General features: G+C 41.9%; 1 protein-coding gene across 2 annotated transcripts in view; it reads right to left on the bottom strand.

The window, feature by feature from the left end:
- NBEAL1 (neurobeachin like 1) overlaps positions 1 to 17,734 on the bottom strand; it is a 203,934-nt gene that overhangs the window by 133,583 nt on the left and 52,617 nt on the right. For both annotated transcript variants that reach the window (XM_062190098.1, XM_062190096.1), the window contains exon 8: positions 7,302 to 7,387. In XM_062190098.1, the coding sequence (XP_062046082.1) occupies positions 7,302 to 7,387 (86 nt within the window). The remainder of the gene's footprint in view (positions 1 to 7,301; positions 7,388 to 17,734) is intronic.

Genomic DNA, 17,734 nt, shown 5'->3' with positions numbered 1-17,734 from the left:
TGACTTAACAATTTGACACTCCTGTTCATGGCGTCAGTAATCTCCCTGAGCTCACAATTGATAGCTCCGATAGGTCTAAGAGTCAAAGAGATCACACAAACAAGACAAGTATCTCCTAATACTAACTGATAGAATCAAAAAGGGAGAGAAAGATCCAACATGGGAAGTGGGATACACAGCAGACTCATAGGATGGCAGATGTCCTAGACAACACTCCGGCCTCAGAATCAGCCCTCAAGGCATTCAGATCTGGCTGAAGAGCCCATGAGAGTATAGCAGGCATGGAAAGCCAAGATATCATGGAAAAAAAAAAAAAAAAGACCTAAATGAATGATCTCTGTGAGTGAGATCCCAGTGGAAAGAACGGGGCCTTCAAAGAAGGAGGTACCCTTCTCCGAAGGGGGGAGAGAACCTCCACTTTGAGTATGACCCTATCGGAATAAGATCAAAGTCAGCGAACTCTAAAGGCTTCCATAGCCCTGGCAACTATCTTTCTTCTTAAAAAAAAAAAATGTGTTTATTTATTTATTTGAAAGTTACAGAGAAGGAAATGAAGAGGCAGAGATAGAGAGAGAGAGAGAAAGATCTTCTTTCTATCTGTTGGTTCATTCCTCAAATGGCTGCAATAGTCAGGACTGGGCCAAGCAGAAGCCAGGAGCTTCATCTGGGTCTCCCACGTGGGTGCAGGGGCCAAGGATTTGGGCCATCCTCTGCTGCTTTCCCAGGCCATAGCAGAGCTGGATCATAAATGGAGACTCCAACTGGTGCCCACAGCACCCATATGGGATGCCGGCACTGCAGACAGCAGCTCTACCTGCTATGCCACAGCACTGGCCCCTTCACTGTTTAGTTTTTTTTTGTTTTTTTTTTAATTTTGACAGGCAAAGTTAGACAGTGAGAGAGAGAAACAGAGAGAAAGGTCTTCCTTCCGTTGGTTCACCCCCCAGTGGCACCGCGCTGATCCGAAGCCAGGAGCTTTCTCCTGGTCTCCCATGCAGGTGCAGAGCCCAAGCACTTGGGCCATCCTCCACTGCCTTCTCGGGCCACAGAAGAGAGCTGGACTGGAAGAGGAGCAACTGGGACTAGAACTCGGCGCCCATATGGGATGTTGACGCCGCAGGCAAAGGATTAAACAAGTGAGCCATGGCATCGGCCCCCTCACTATTTCTTTAAAAGACAGTTGACATAGGGCCAGCACCATGGCACAGTGGGTGTGGGTTCAGGTACTGGTTGCTCTACTTCTGATCCAGCTCCCTGCTAATGGCCTGGGAAGGCAGTGGAAGATGGCCCAAGTTCTTAGGCACTTGCACCCACAAGGAAGACCCAGAGGAAGCTCCTGGTTCCCAGCTTCAGATTGGCCCAATTCCAGACATTGTGGCCATACGGGGAGTGAATCAGTGGATAGAAGATTCTCTCTCTCTCTCTGTCTCCATCTGTGACTCTGCCTTTCAAATAAATAAATAAATCTTAAAAAAAAAAAAAAAGATAGCTGATATATGCCATCTGCCTCTTTCTTCATTACCCCCTCCATCTTTGTGGCCTAAATGCAAACATGATGGCCAGAAATCCAGAACCTATCTTGTAGCATGAGACAAAATGGTAAAGATCACACACTGATATTCAAAAGGAACCTGAGTCGCTGGAGATCATGAAGCCCCCAGATAACTTGGGATTGTCTACTATTTTTTTTTTTTTAATGAGGGAGACAAGTAAACTAAGTTACCACAACTGTATGATTAACTGCTCTTCATGGAAAATCATAAATCTGATACATTTGGCTTTATTTTCACTAGCACAAGCACCTGTCTACTGCTTTACTGACTTATATGTGTCATTTAGTTCTTACAACTAATATGCAATAAGGTAGGTAGCTGAGCTGGAGATCACAAACTACAAGTCCCCCACATGAATCATATAAGTCTATCCTATTTGTCCTCTTTCCTGTTATGCCCTGTTTTCATGCCAAATTTCGGAAAAAGTTGCCATGTAACTATGTATATTAAGCTCCATATGGTATTTTATGGAGGTATGAAATTCCCAGGTAACCCTACTATTTCACAGGAGGTGCTGGGAGGTGCTTGTCCCTCTTTGTCAGAGACCAAGTCTAAAGGAGGTGCTGAGCTGCTCCCTCTCTACTTCCTTCCCCCTTGCCTTTTCTCCCTCTCCACTCCTCACCTATCCCATGGAGTGTGTGTTTGCTTTCTCACCTTTAAAATAAACTTTACCACTTTGGGCACCATATATGTGCCTGTACTTAGAATGCTTCTCTAAGAAGAAGGCAAGAACCTGGAATAAAAAACTAGACCCTACTGCCCCTGTTTCACAACCATCCTATAAATGTTACTGTTTCCACATAAAATATAAAGAACTAAAACTCATATAAATAGCTTATAAGGTCACATAACATAACTAGTAAACGGATGGACCTAGGTCAGTCCAGCTTCAAATGGTTTGATCTTAACTTAACACAGAGCAGAACAGAGTTGTTTTTAGTTTGTTGGTTTGGGGTATGGGTTTGTTTTTGGTTTTTGTTTTTGCTATTCACAGATCTAAAGAACGAATATGCCAATGGGTTGATGACTTGGAAAAGGAGCCTAGTCACTAGATTTCAATTTTTATGTTCTTTGTAACATCATTTTTATTCCTTTGGATATTCAATTCATCTAAATATCCCTGTACTGACGGCATATTCAACAAACAACCTTCTGACTTTAATTTAAATGTAGCTATGCGCTGATCACAACAATCTGAGGTATTTGCAATACACAAAATAATAAATTTGGGTTCGGGGCCAGTGCTGTGGCGCAGTGGGTTAAAGCACTGGCCTGAAGCACCGGCATCCCATATGGACACCAGTTCTAGTCCCAGCTGCTCCTCTTCCGATCCAGCTCTCTGCTATGACCTGAGATAGCAGGAGACGATAGCCCAATGCCTTGGGCCCTGCACCCGTGAGGAAGACCTGGAAGAAGCTTCTGGCTCCTGGCTTCGGATTGGCATAGGTCCAGCTGCTGCAGCCATCTGGAGAGTGAACTGGTGGATGGAATACCTCTCTCTCTCTCTGTCTCTACCTCTCTCTGTAACTCTTTCAAATAAATAACATTCAAAAAAAATAAATTTGGGATCTAGTATCTTGATTTTCATGTTAACTTTTCATTAAAGTGGTCTCTTTGGACTTGACAAGCCCTAAGTACTAACAAGAACAAGTCTTTTCATAATCAAAAAGAAAATGGGATTCAATCAGCTGTGCTATTAGTCAGTAACAATGCCACTTCCATGTTCATTTATGAATACTTATTAATTCTAACAGTAGTAGAGAAATTATGGAATATTGATCCAAAAGAAGGATATCAGTTCATATAGAAATGTCACTAAGCAAACAAACTCTAAAGACTTTTGGTTATCATCCTTTTCACTACAAGGAAACTTATGTTCTACCAGAGTGAAAAGGAGAAGGCAACACAAAACGCAAGGAAACCCAAGTAGGGATTATGGCTGGGAACCAAAACAGGGACAAGATAAATTAAACAAAAGAGAAGGACACTTCAGTGGTACTCTGGAAGCTACAGTAAGAGTAAACACAAATAATTAAGAAAAATACCCATTGAGTACAAGGGCCTTTAGATGAAAATACACAAAAAAACAAAACAGAAAGCCAACACAGGGAGAAAAGGAGATTTGCACAAGTACTAACAAAATTCTTAGGATGGTTTTTACAAGATTAAATCAAAGTAAATATGTCAAAATTGTACACATTAAATAAAAATGTGATCATCTAAACATATAAAGTTATTTGTTTATGATGTTTCTCTGAAAAGTGAAAACTGCATTTTCTGACATCTCCAAGTAGAACAGGAAATGACAAATAAATTACCAAATAAATAGTAACTGCCTATTGCTATAATATTTAAAATTTCCTATTGATACAAGATAACACAAATAAATGTCTAAACATTCATTTGAACCTCCATGGCACCTTCCTGAATGCAGACAAGGATATTCTCCTAATGCCCAAAATGATAATGCCTAGTGTACTATTGGTATCATTTTTATATCTTTAAATAAAATTATAATTTTTAAAATTATTATTTGAGAGGCAGACAGAATTCCCATTTGCCAATTTGTTCCCCAAATGCCCACAGGGCTAAGATTGGGTTAGTGCCAAACCCAAGAACTAGGAAAGCAACTCTACCTCCTACATGGGCGGCAGGAATTCAACTCTTTCACCCACCACCACTGCTACCCAGGGTCTACATTAGCAGGAAACAAAGTTAGGATTGAGAGCTGGATATCAAATCCAGATACTCCAACGTGAGATGTGGTGTCTAAATCACTAGGCTAAATACTCATCCTAAAATTATAATTTAAGCATTTTATGTTTTAACAATATAAAGAACACAGGACCCTGATGCCAGTAAGAGAATGTTTCACATGAAAGAGAAAAGTAAGAGCTTAAAAAAAGGAAATTAAAAAGGAAGGAGAGAAGAGGAGAAAAGGGAGAATTCGGGAGATATTCAAACTTGGATGGAAAATCACTATCTACTTCTGTTCATCACTAGTGCAAATTTAGTATCACCACCAAATTTACATGTAAGCAACAAAGAATAGCTGTATAAGTAATAGTTATGATTTTATCACCAAACAAAATAATATACATTTTCTTTCTCTTTTTTTAAAAAGATTTACTTACTGATTTGAAAATCAGAGTTATAGAGAGGGAGAGGCGCAGGCAGAGAGATCTTCCATCTTCTGATTCATTCTCCAAAGGGTTATCATGCCCAGGTCTGGGCCAAGCAGAAGCCAAGAGCCAGGAACTTCCTCCTGATCACTCACGTAGGTGCAAGAGCCCAAGGACTTGTGCCTTCATCCGCTGCTTTCCCAGGTGTATTAGCAAGGAGCTGGATTGCATAGTATGTCAAAGTATCCTTTATGATCATTACTTACTGAAATTATATTAGTTATTAAACTTGCTGTTCTTTTCATGTAATGAGTTATAAAGATGCAAACATGGAGTAGATCTTTATTTGGCCCAGAGGTTAAGAAATCACTTGTGGGGGTCGGCGCTGTAGCATAGTGGGCTAAGCCTCTGCCTGTGATGCCATCATCCCATATGGGCTCTGGTTCGTGTCCTGGCTGCTTTCTTCTGATCTAGCTCTCTGCTACGGCCTGTGAAAGCAGCAGAAGATGGCCCAAGTGATTGGGCCCTGGCACCCGTGTGAGAGACACTGAAGAAGCTCCTGGTTCCTGGCTTCAGACTGGTTCAGTTCCAGCCATTACGGCCATTAGAGGAGTGAACCAGCAGATGGAAGACTTTTCTCTCTGTCTCTTCTTCTCTCCGTCTATAACTCTCTCTCAAATAAATAAAATTTCTTATAAAAAAAAAAAGTTAAAGAAAAGAAACAACTTGAGATATTTGCATCTCATATCACAGTACCTGGGTCCAAATCCCAGCTCCATTTCCAATTCCAGCTTCCTGCTAATGTGCACCCTGGAAAGAAACAGGTGATGGCCCAAGTACTCGGGTGCCTATCACCTACATAGGAGACCCAGATTAAGCTCCTCACTCATGGTTTCAGTCTGGCCTAGCCCTGGCTATTATAGGCATTTGGGGAGTGAAACAGTAAATGAAAGTTCTCTGTGTGACTGTGTGTTTGTCTTTCAAGTATATAAAAAATACAAACAACTTTTTAAAAAAGGTTTCAAGGGCAAGAGCTGTGGCGTAGCAGGCCACAGCTACGTGCCACTCCACTTCGTGCAGTGCCAACATCTCACAAGGGCACAGGTTCAAGTCCTGGCTCTTCCATTTCCAATCCCATTCCCTGCTGATGTGCCTGGAAAAACAGCAGATGTTCCCACACAGAAGACACAGATGAAGCACCTGGCTCCTGGCTTCATCCTGGCCCAGCCTTGGCTGATGCAGCCATCTGGAGAGTGAACCAGCAGATGGAGGATCTCTCCGTCTCGTTCTCTAACTCTGCCTTTCAAATAAATAATAGGGGTCTGTGCTGTGGTGCAGTGGGTTAAAGCCCCAGCCTGCAGCGCTGGCATCCCATATAGGCTCTGGTTCGAGGCCCAGCTGTTCCTCTTGCTATCCAGCTCTCTGCCATGGCCTGGAAAGCAGTAGAAGATGACCCAAGTCCTTAGGCCCCTGCACCTGTGTGGAAGACCCAGAAGAAGCTCCTGGCTCCTGGCTTCAGATCGGTGCAGCTCCAGCCGTTGAGGCCACCTGGGAAGTGAACCAGCGAATGGAATACCTCTCTCTGTCTCTACCTCTCTCTGTAATTCTGTGTTTCAAATAAATAAAATAAATCTTTATAGTAATAAAAAAAGCAAAAAGTGTTAGGAATCTCTGATCTAAATTGTACGGTTAAGACATGTAGAAATTCATTTTGGGGGCCGGCACTGTGGTGTAGTGGGTGAAGCCACTGCCTGCAACACCAGCATCCCATATGAGTGCCGGTTCAGGTCCCAGCTGCTCCACTTCCAACCCAGCTCTGCTATGGCCTGGGAAAGCAGTAGAAGATGGCCCAAGTCCTTGGACCCCTGTACCCACACAGGAGACTCAGAAGAAGCTCCTGACTCCTGGCTTTCAGACTGGCACAGCTCTAGTCATTGAAGCCAATTGGAGAATGAACCAGCAGATGGAAGACCACCCCCACCCACCTCTCTGTAACTCCGTCTTTCAAATAATTAAATAAATCTTTAAAAAAAAAAGAAATTCTTTTGGAGTTACAGTCCTATTGTAGTTACACTTGTAGTTATAACTTGTAGTTACACTTTTACTACAGACAGCTTGTAAGATGCTCAACTTAAAACATATGTTTTCTTGCAAAGAAAACACTACTTAGGTTTGTTGAAAAAATGCATACATGTGATACATGCATACTGTGATACATGGATTTCATGATAGTAATTAGGTATAAGAATAACAGAATTCATAATCAATTTGGGGATTAAACTACTAGAGCTTGATTTTATCAAGTGGATAATAGGGTTGACTTTCTCTATACTCTAAAATAAAAATTAGTAGCTCAAAGTCAATAAAATAAAAACCTACAATACCAAATAAAAGTTAATATGGTTATTTATCTAACAATTTTATTATAGGTGCTAATGCTATTAATTAGGATTTTTCAAAGATAATAAAAGAAGAAATAACTATGTAGTTTAGCTTAAACAATATATAAACATAACTTTATGGTTCATCAAATTATAAAAAGACAAAAATATATTACGTAAGCCATGGAAAGCTGTCCATACTGTTAAATGTTATTTTATATATAAACTTTCAACATTTTCCTCACCTGCCCACCGGCTACAATGGCTCCAAATAGGTGTAATAAGCAACACTTAAGACTTTCCTTGAGATGTTCACTTTCCTGAAAACATTCTGTGAATATAATACACAAATAAACAAAAATAAGAATTCTCTTTTACAAGATGTTTTACCTCTAAAAAATTTCTAATATAGAAATATGAAGAACTAGTTGAAGAAAGCCTAAGATGTTTTTAAAAGAAAAGCTGATATGCATTTTGTCACAGGAAGGAAAAGAGAGACCAACTATCAGGTAGCATTTTAAGTATCTTATGTTATCACATTTAATTCTCATAATACTTCATATAAGAATGATAATTTCCCCTACTTATAAATGTACATACAGAAGTTCTAAAGTTAATACCTTGTCTGAGGAGGTCACATGATTATCAAGTGACAGAGCTAACAATTAACACAAACCTAACATAACTGTGTTTTTTTCACTACTACTATGATGACCACCACCACCACCATCACCACCATCACCACCTTTATTGTCTCCATTCGAATAACTACCTATAGTTAGCCGATTATGAAATGAAATAATTAAGCAAAAAGATTTCCTAAGTCTATTGCAGGGCAAGAATTCCAAAATTCTAGAACCAACAACAGTAATCTTTCTCTTAACATTATAGATTATTTTATTCTTTTTAAAAAGTTATTCATGCATATGACAAAGAAAACTAAAGCAACATAACAGAGCTGACAAGGGAAAGCATGTCTTTCCCTTACCTATTCCTTAATCCATCACACTACATCTACCTTTTAAAAAAAAAAATCTATGCAATGTGCAGGCATCCCATGGTATCCACAGATGACTGGTCCCAGGTGTCTTTCCCACCCAGACAGAAACCATTATCTCATGTATGCTCAAGGTCTTCTATAAAATGGTTTAGTATTTGCAGAGAACCTTCTGTATATCCCCTCATTTACTTTAAATCATCGCTGAATTACTTGTAAAAGCAAACACAAGGTAAGCTTACTGTAAATAGATGCTGTTCTATATTATTAAGGAAACACACCAAAAACAAAACAAGCTGTACATATTCAGAACTAATATAATTTTTTAATGTTTTTACATCTGTGGCTGGCTTATTCTGTTGATATGGAGTTCACAGATGAGGAGGCCAGGCGATATTCCTGCATCACTGTTTTTGTTTTCTACCTCAATACATTCTGTACATAATTATATCTTTTTAAAAAATTTATTTATTCATTCAACAGGTAAAGTTACAGACAGTGAGAGAGAGAGACAGAGAGAAAGGTTTTCCATCCACTGGTTCACTCCCCAAAGGGCTGCAATGACTGGAGCTGGGCCAGTCCAAAGCCGGGAGCCAAGAGCCTCCTCTGGGCCTCCCACACAGACAGCTGGATCGGAAGAGGAGCAACCAAGGCTAGAACCAGTGCCCATTCTGAATGAGGCGCCGGAGACAGAGGATTAACCTACAGCACTAGCCCCCATAATTACATCTTAAGAGGTAACATCTGGGGAGCAGCACTGTGATGTAGCAGGTAAAGCCACTGCCCGCAGTGCCGGTATCCCATACGGGCGCTGGTTTGAGTCCTGGCTGCTCCACTTCCAATCCAGCTCTCTGCTTTGGCCTGGGAAAGCAGAAGAAGATGGTCCAAGCCCTTTGGTCCCTGCACCCATATGGGAGGCCCGAAAGAAGCTCCTATCTCCTGGCTTCGGAACAGTCCAGCTCCAGCTGTTGTAGCCATCTGGGGAGTGAATCAGTGGATGGAAGACCTCACTCTGTCTCTGCCTCTCTGTAACTCTGCCTTCCAAATGAATAAATAAATCTTAAAAAAAAAAAAAAAAAAAAAAAACCACAGATAACATCTGGGACTGGGACTGGGGCTGGGGCTGGGGCTGGGGCTGGGGCTGTGATGTAGCAGGTAAAGCCGCTGCTTGTGGCACCAGTATCTCATATGGGCACCAGTTCAAGTCCCAGCTACTCTACTTCTGATCCAGCTCCCTGCTAATGCACCTAGGAAACCAGCTGAAGATGGCCCAAGTCCCTGGGCCCCTGCACCCATGTGGGAGACCCTGAAGAATCTCCTGGCTTCTAGCTTTGGATTGGTCCAGCTCTGGCCACTGCAGCCATTTGGGGAGTGAACCAGCGGATGGAAGGTCTCTCTCTTTACCTCTCTCCCCCGTCACTCTCTGTAACTCCACCTTTCAAAAATAAATAAATAAATAAAATCTTAAAAAAAAAATCTGCCTTACTCTTTTTCATGACTAGAGAGGATGCACCAATACAATGAATTATCATTTTAAACCAGTTCCATACTGATTAACTGTTGTGCTTTTTCACTTTCTTTGGGTGCTGTTAATCTTATAATGAATATTCTTTTGCACATGTCATTTACACATGTAGGCTATAGGGTAAAGATGGAATTATTTCCAATCTTAAACATAACAAGTTAACCAAACAGATAACAGCTCTGAGGTAAAACATACTGATAGAAACTTAAATAACCACAGCTATGTAGAATAACTGGCAACACATATGCCTTTTGCTATAAACTAGGAAACTGGACAAAACAGGTTCCAGAATTGGGTCAGAGAATGGTGACAAGAGAGAATACAAAATGAGCCCAATAATCGCTTTAGATCCTTTTTGGAGATGCTTTCTAGACTACTACATGGACAGAAAGAAACTTAAAGAACACGGCTACATGCCATGGAGAAGCCAGTTTAGGGAGGCATAGGCAACTAGCTTTTGTGAAGCAGAGTACTGGAAAGGAGGAAGCTATTCACAAGAAGTGCTCTGGAAAAATGTTCAGGACTCATTTTGAGTTTGAGTATCAATTCCCACATGTTAGCATGAAATCCTATAGGACAAGCCAGAAAAAAAAAATACAGTCAAGCTACAGGTTGAATAATTCTCTAATTTCACATTGAGTCCGAAGCCGATAAAGTTCCATTTAGCCACAATGGACACACAAAAAAAGTAATACAAATAATGGATGTAGAAAGACATACCAGGGGCCAGCACTGTAGCATAGTAGGTTAAAGCCCCAGCCTGCAGTGTAGTGCTGTGGCGTAGCGGGTAAAGCCACTGCCTGCAGTGCTGGCATCCCATATGGGTGCCAGTTCGAATCCTGGCTGCTCCACTTCCGATCCAGTTCCTTGCTAATGCACCTGGGAAAGCAGTGGAAGATGGCTCAAGTCCTTGGGCCTCTGTACCCAAATGAGAGACCCAGAAGAAGTTCCTGACTTCTGGTTTCAGATTGGCTCAGCTCTGGCCATTGTGGCCATTTGGGGAATGAATCAGCAGATGGAAGACCGCTCTCTCTCTCTACCTCTCTCTGTAACTATTTCAAATAAATAAAATAAATCTTTAAAAAAAAAAAAAAAGACACACGAGATAAACTCTGATCATAAGACTGCTTGAGTGGCCATGTTAGTATCTAATGAAGTAAGCAGAGTATTATCAAGGCAAGGCAAGGAATATTACCATGAAGAGAGGAAAATATCATTGTTGAAAATAGGACATGAAAATAAGACTCAATAAAAAATTAAATTGATTAAACTTATTCAGAGTATGTTCTCTCATCATATTAGAATTACATTAGAAAGTAATGAGGCCGGCGCCGTGGCTCACTTGGCTAATCCTCCACCTGCAGGGCCGGCACTCGGGGTTCTAGTCCCAGTTGGGGTGCTGGATTCTAGCCCTGGTTGCTCCTCTTCCAATCCAGCTCCCTGCTGTGGCCCAGGAGGGCAGTGGAGGAGGGCCCAAGTACTTGGGTTCCTGCACCCATATGGGAGACCAGGAGGAAGCACCTGGCTCCTGGCTTCGGATCAGCATACAGTGCCGGCTGTGGCGGCCATTAGGGGAGTGAACCAAAGGAAGGAAGACCTTTTTCTCTGTTTCTCTCTCGCGTTGTCTATAACTCACTCTCTCTGTCTTTCTCTCTCTCACTGTCTAACTCTGCCTGGCAAAAAAAAAAAAAAGAAAAAGAAAAAGAAAGTAATGAAAAGGGTCAGCAGAGTGGCATAGTGGGTAAAGCCGCTGCCTGCAGTGCCGGCATCCCATATGGGTGCCAGTTCAAGTCCTGGCTGCTCCAGTTCTTTTTATTTTTTTTTTAAGATTTTATTTATTTATCTGAGAGGAAGAGTTACAGAGAGAGAGAGAGAGAGAGAGAGAGAGAGAGAGAGAGGTCTTCCTTTTGTTGGTTCACTCCCCAAATGGCCACAACAGCCGGAGCTGTGCCGATCCGAAGCCAGGAGCCAGGTGCTTCTTCCTGGTCTCCAACGTGAGTGCAGGGGCCCAAGGACTTGGGCCATCTTCTATTGCTTTCCCAGGCCACAGCAGAAAGCTGGATTGGAAGAAGAGCAGCTGGGACCAGACCGGTGCCCATATGGGATGCCAACACCACAGACGGAGGATTAACCTATTGCGCCACAGCTCAGGCCCCAGGGAGCTGGATCAAGTCCTGGCTGCTCCACTTCTGATCCAGCTCTCTGCTATGGCCTGGGAAAGCAGTAGAAGATGGCCCAAGTCCTTGGGCCCCTGCACCTGCATGGGAGACCCGGAAGAAGCTCATGGCTCCTGGCTTGGGATAGGTGCAGCTCCAGTCACTAAGGCCAATTCAGGAGTGAACCAGCAGATGGAAGACATCTCTCTCTCACTCTGCCTCTCTTTCTCTCTGTGTACTTTGACTTTCAAATAAATTAATAAATCTAAAAAAAAACAAAAATCCTGAGGGTTGAAAACCGTAATTATTAAAATTATTAAAAAAAAAAGAAAGTAAGTAACAAAACACACATATCTGGAGGTCCGTTTCAGGAAGACGGCACCAAAAGCAAAGGAAGTCCCTGTCCCTCCAAAAACCAACACCAAACAAAGGCTTCAAAGGCCAAGTAGGCAATGCTGAAAGACTTCAACAGCCACACACACACAAAGATCCACAAACCATCCCCCTTCAAGTGGTCCAAAGATAGGCCAAATATCCTCAGATGAGTACCTCCAAAAGAAACAAGCTTAATCACCACACCACACACCAGACCAAAATCCCCAAATCACTGAGTCAACCATGAAGAAAACACAGCACAATTGTATACTGTGGATGTCAGGACCAACGAGAACTAGATCCAACATGCTGTGAAGAAGCGCTGTGACAGTGCTGTGGCAAGGTCAACACTTTGATCAAGCCTGATGGAGAGAAAATGGCACACGTTCAATTGGCTCCTGACTACAATGCTTTGAGAATTGCCAACAAAATTGGGACCACCTAAACTATGTCTACTTAGCTAATTCTTTTTTATTTTATTTTTTTGACAAGCAGAGTTAGACAATGAGAGAGAGAAAGACAGAGAAAGGTCTTCCTTTTCCGTTGGTTCACCCCCCAAATGGCCGCTACAGCCGGCGCGCTGTGCCGATCCGAAGCCAGGAGCCAGGTGCTTCCTCCCAGTGCAGGGCCCAAGCACTTGGGCCATCCTCCACTGCCTTCCCAGGCCACAGCAGAGAGCTGGACTGGAAGAGGAACAACTGGGACAGAATCCGGCGCCCCAACCGGGACTAGAACCCGGAGTGCTGGCCCCACAGGCAGAGGATTAGCCAAGTGAACCGCAGCGCTGGACTAGTTAGCTAATTCTAAATATAATTTTTTTTTACCATAAAGAAGAAACAAATCTAGAAATTCTGCCCAGATCTACAACACATTAAACACATTTCTTTTTCATTAAATTAATGATGTTGTAACTAACATATACAAATTGGAATTACTTATATGGTGTATAACGTAACAGTTAAAACACATATTTGTTGTGTAATGAGTATAACAAGTTAATATATAAATTACCTCAAATATAATATTTTTATTTATATTTTTGTGCAAATACTTAAAAATTGGAGCAAGCATTGTGGCATAATAAGTTAAGCTGTTACCTCCAACACCAGCATCCCATACGGGTGCTGGTTTAAGTCCCTGCTGCTCCACTTCTGATCCAGCTCCTTTCTAAAGTGCCTGGGAAAGGAGCACCAGATGGCCCAACCAGGATGATTGGGCTCCTGTACCAACCTGGATGATCCATATGAAGCTCCTGACTCCTGGCTTTGGACTGGTCCAGCCCCAGCCTTTGAGGCCATTTAGGGAGTGAACCAGTGAATGGAAGATACCTCTCTATCTCTCCCTGTCTCTCTGTAACTCTGTTTTTCAAATAAATCTTTAAAAAAAAAAAAAACAGCAAGAAAATACTTAAAAATTACTACTCTCAATTTTTTAAGAAGATAATACATTGCTGTTAACTACAGTCATTACATTGTACAACAGAAACCTTGAACTTATTCTTGTCTGACTGAAATTTTTTTAAAGATTTTATTTATTTAATTGAGAGGCAGAGTTACAGACAGAGAGAGGGAGAGACAGAGAAAGGTTCTTCCATCTGCTAGTTCACTCTCCAAATGGCCGCAATGGCAGGAGGTGGACCAGTCCAAAGCAAGGAGCCAGGAGCTTCTTTAGGGTCTCCCACGTGGGTGCAGGGGCCCAAGGACATGGGCCACCTTTCACTGCTTTTCCCAGGCCACAGCAGAGAGCTGGATCGGAAAGAGAGCAGTGGGTACACAAACCAGTGCCCATATGGGATGCTGGCTTAGCCTACTGCACCATAACTGAAAGTTTGTATCCAGAACCCTCACACATTCCCTAATAACCATGATGTCAAAAAAGAAAGAAAGGAAGGGAGGAAGGGAGAAAGGGAGAAAGGGAGAAAGGGAAGGAGGGAGAAAGAGGAAATATTTTAAATCAATGAGAAGTAAAAAGTATATCAAAATCGGAGAGACACAGCTAAGGTAACACTTCATGAAAAATGTATAGCCTGAAACATTCATAATAGAAAAGAAAGCCTAAAAAAAGAAGGCATAATTAAAGATTAATGCTTCTACCCTACAAAGCTAGAAAAAGAAGAAAATTGTCAGCAAAGGGAATAAACAATAAAGAAAAATCTATGAAATGAAAACTTAGTTCATAGAAAAGAGCAATATAACTTTAAAAACCTCTAGCTAAACTGATCAAGAAAAAAATGAGAGAAAATGTAAATTATCAGTATCAGAGGTAAAAAGGGGGATATCAATTCAGATCCCACAGACAAAAATGACAATAAAAATTATTTTTAAAAAGCCTTTACATCAATAAATTCAACAACATAGATGAAAAATAAATTATTTAAAAGATAGAAATTACAAAACCAACACAAGAATAAATAGGAGATCTGAATGGCCCTATATCTAGTAAAAAAACAACTGACTTCATAATCTACAAGCTTCTCACAAAGTAAACTCCAGGCCTAAATGGCTTTGCTAGAGAATATTTAAAGCATCATAAGAGCAATATCAAGTCAACTCTCACAGAAAGTGGAACACTTAACAATACATTTAATAAGATCACCATTATCGTCTAAGCCAACCAAATATGGCTTTTTGTTATGCCAGTCCGCGCCAAGTGAAGACAGATTTTGGTAGCAAGAAATGCAGTAGTGCTGTGACAAATACATGAAAATGGGGAGGCAGCCTTCAAACCAAATAAAAGATAGAGACTGAAAGAGTTTTGAGGTGCACGCTAGCAATATGGACCTGCCAGTAATTCTGGTGAGTTCTCAGACAGAACCAACGTGTCTTTGAAAACAGGAAGATAATCTTAGTTAGAAAGTGGCAAAGACCTTGGTTAAAGTGTGTCAAGGCAGGACTGGTAAGTACTGAAATTGAATCTACCTGAGACAATTTCGAGGTCAAGTGTTGAAGGAACATTTACATTTTTCCTGATTATGTATAGTAAAATGTGAAAGGAAAGTAAACTGAATGAATTTAGCCCAAAAAGGACCAGAACTTGAAGATTCTGACAGCTTTCAACCTATCCATATGGTAATAATGACAAAGCCTGTACTGAAGAAAAACACCAAGAGTGTGGCTAAACAACCATTTGATAAAAAGACCTTTTGTATGATTCATGGCCTTAATCTGCTATCTGGAACAGAGGCCAGGAAGAGAGATAGGATTATATTAGCAAAGACACTACCATTTTGAACTAAAGGAACAGGGAAAAGTAGGAAGGCGTGAAGGTAGACTGTTGAACTTCTTGGATTCTACAGGACCAGACCATAGAGCTATCCAGTCGTGAACAGGTGCTAGCCTTCAAGAAAAGGGAAGAATGCCTTTGAAAGGCAGTCAGCTCAGAGATCATGAGGGCCACCTCTGCCTCCACAGTGCCAGTGGCAAGGGCATTTGCTCCTCCTCAGTTTCAAAGGGTGGAACCACTTCTCAGGTTACAGACAAACAGGATGACCCCATTCAGTGCCTCAGGAGTGAGGGTCCTCCCAAGAACTGAAAGATGCATGGCCAGAGGGTGACTCTAGCACTCTAGTGAGCCTGTCAGGTAGGGTATCAAACCAAAGAGAACTTTCTCAAGCCTAAAGTTTTTTGTTTTTGTTTTTTGACAGGCAGAGTGGACAGTGAGAGAGACAGAGAGAAAGGTCTTCCTTTGCAGTTGGTTTACTCTCCAATGGCCACCGCGGCTGGTGCGCTGCGGCCGGCGCACCGTGCTAATCCGAAGGCAGGAGCCAGGTGCTTCTCCTGGTCTCCCATGGGGTGCAGGGCCCAAGCACTTGGGCCATCCTCCACTGCACTCCCTGGCCACAGCAGAGAGCTGGCCTGGAAGAGGGGCAACCGGGACAGACTCCGGTGCCCTGACCGGGACTAGAACCTGGTGTGCCGGCGCCACTAAGCAGAGGATTAGACTGTTGAGCCACGGCGCCAGCCCTCAAGCCTAAAGTTTAATGGAATTACCCTTACCAAGTTTGGGTCTTGTCTGAAACCTGTCATCCCTTTCTTGTTTCCAATTTCTCTAATTTTGAATGGGAATGTGCATCCTAGGTTTGTCCCACCATTATATTTCAGAAGCAAATAACTCATTTGGTTTCACAAGTTCACAGCTGAAAAGGAATTCTGACTGACAATGAACTGCACCTTGACCCTCACACATATCTGCTTTAGGAGATATTTAGCTGAGACTTTAGATATTACATTTTATAGAGTTGAGGCTGGAATGAGTAAACACTTGGGGCTGTCAAGACAAAATGAATATATTTTGTCCTTGAAAAGTTCATGAATTTTGGGGAATCAAGGAAGGAATAATATGGAATAAGCTCTACGCCCCACCCCAGATTCATCTGTTGAAGCCTTGCTCCCTCTCCCCTGCCATGTGAAAGTTTAGAAGACAGGCCTTTTTAAGGTTAGATGAAGATCATAAATGTGAAGCTTTCATCCACTGGAATTGATGTTTATATATGTATGTATGTATGTACTTTTTAAAAAAATTATTTGAAAGGCAGATTTACAGAGAAGGAGAGGCAGAGAGAGGGACAGAGATCTTCCATCCACTGCTTCATTCCCCAAACGGCCTCCATGGATGGAGCTGCGCTGATCTGAAGCCAGGAACCAGGAGCTTCTTCTAGGTCTCCCATATGGGTGCAGAGGCCCAAGGACTTGGGCCATCTTCTACTCCTTTCCCAGGCCATACCAGAGAGCTGGCTCGGAAGTGGAGCAGCTGGGACTTGAACCGGCACTCATATGGGATGCCAGCACTGCAGGCAGCCCCATATTTACGTACTTGAAAGGCAGAGACAAAGAGAGACACAAAATGACAGAGAAAGATCTCTCATCTACTGGTTCACTCTCCAAATGCCTCCAATAGTCGGTGCTAGGCAAGGACAAAGCTAGGAACTGGGAACTCAACCCAAGCCTCCCACACTGGCAGCAGAGACTCTAATACTTGAGCGCTCTATCACTGGCTGCTTTCCAGGGTATGCATTAGCAGGAAACTGTTATTGGGAGTACAGCCAGATATTTGAACCCAGGCATCACAAGCATTAGCTTAACCAGTACGCTGAACACCCTCCCGATACCCTTGTAAGAACAGAAAGGAACACAAGTCTCTCCTCTTTCCAGCATCTGAAGGCACAGCAAGAAGGTGAACATGTGCAAGCCACAAAGAGAGATCTCAAAAGAAACTGAACTCTCTTGGACACTTGTTCTTAGACTTTCTAGCCTCCAGAACTATGAAAAAATAAATTTCCATAATTTAAGTCACGCAGTCTATAGTATTCTGTTATGGCAGACCAAGCAGACTAACACAATTACCTTGATATAAAACTACATAGATATAAAAGGTTAAATAACCTCTACCAACCTATATCTTGCTTCAACATTAAATATAAAAATCTTTAACAAAATATCAACAAATCAAAAGCATCATGTATCATGTAACCATGACCAAAGGTGGTTTAGTCCAGAAATGCAATGTTCAGTTTCACATATGAAATCTATGTATTTCACTAATTAATACACGAAAAGTAAAGAAGCATATAATTACCTCAAATGGATACAGTGAAAGTATGATAAAGAAAAAAAGCCAATATCTATT

This window comes from Lepus europaeus, chromosome 1 (genome assembly GCF_033115175.1).
Source record: "Lepus europaeus isolate LE1 chromosome 1, mLepTim1.pri, whole genome shotgun sequence".
In the NCBI taxonomy this organism is placed as follows: Eukaryota; Metazoa; Chordata; class Mammalia; order Lagomorpha; family Leporidae; genus Lepus; species Lepus europaeus.
Note: the sequence above shows the minus strand (reverse complement) of the source record. Positions and strands in the feature narration are given on the sequence as shown.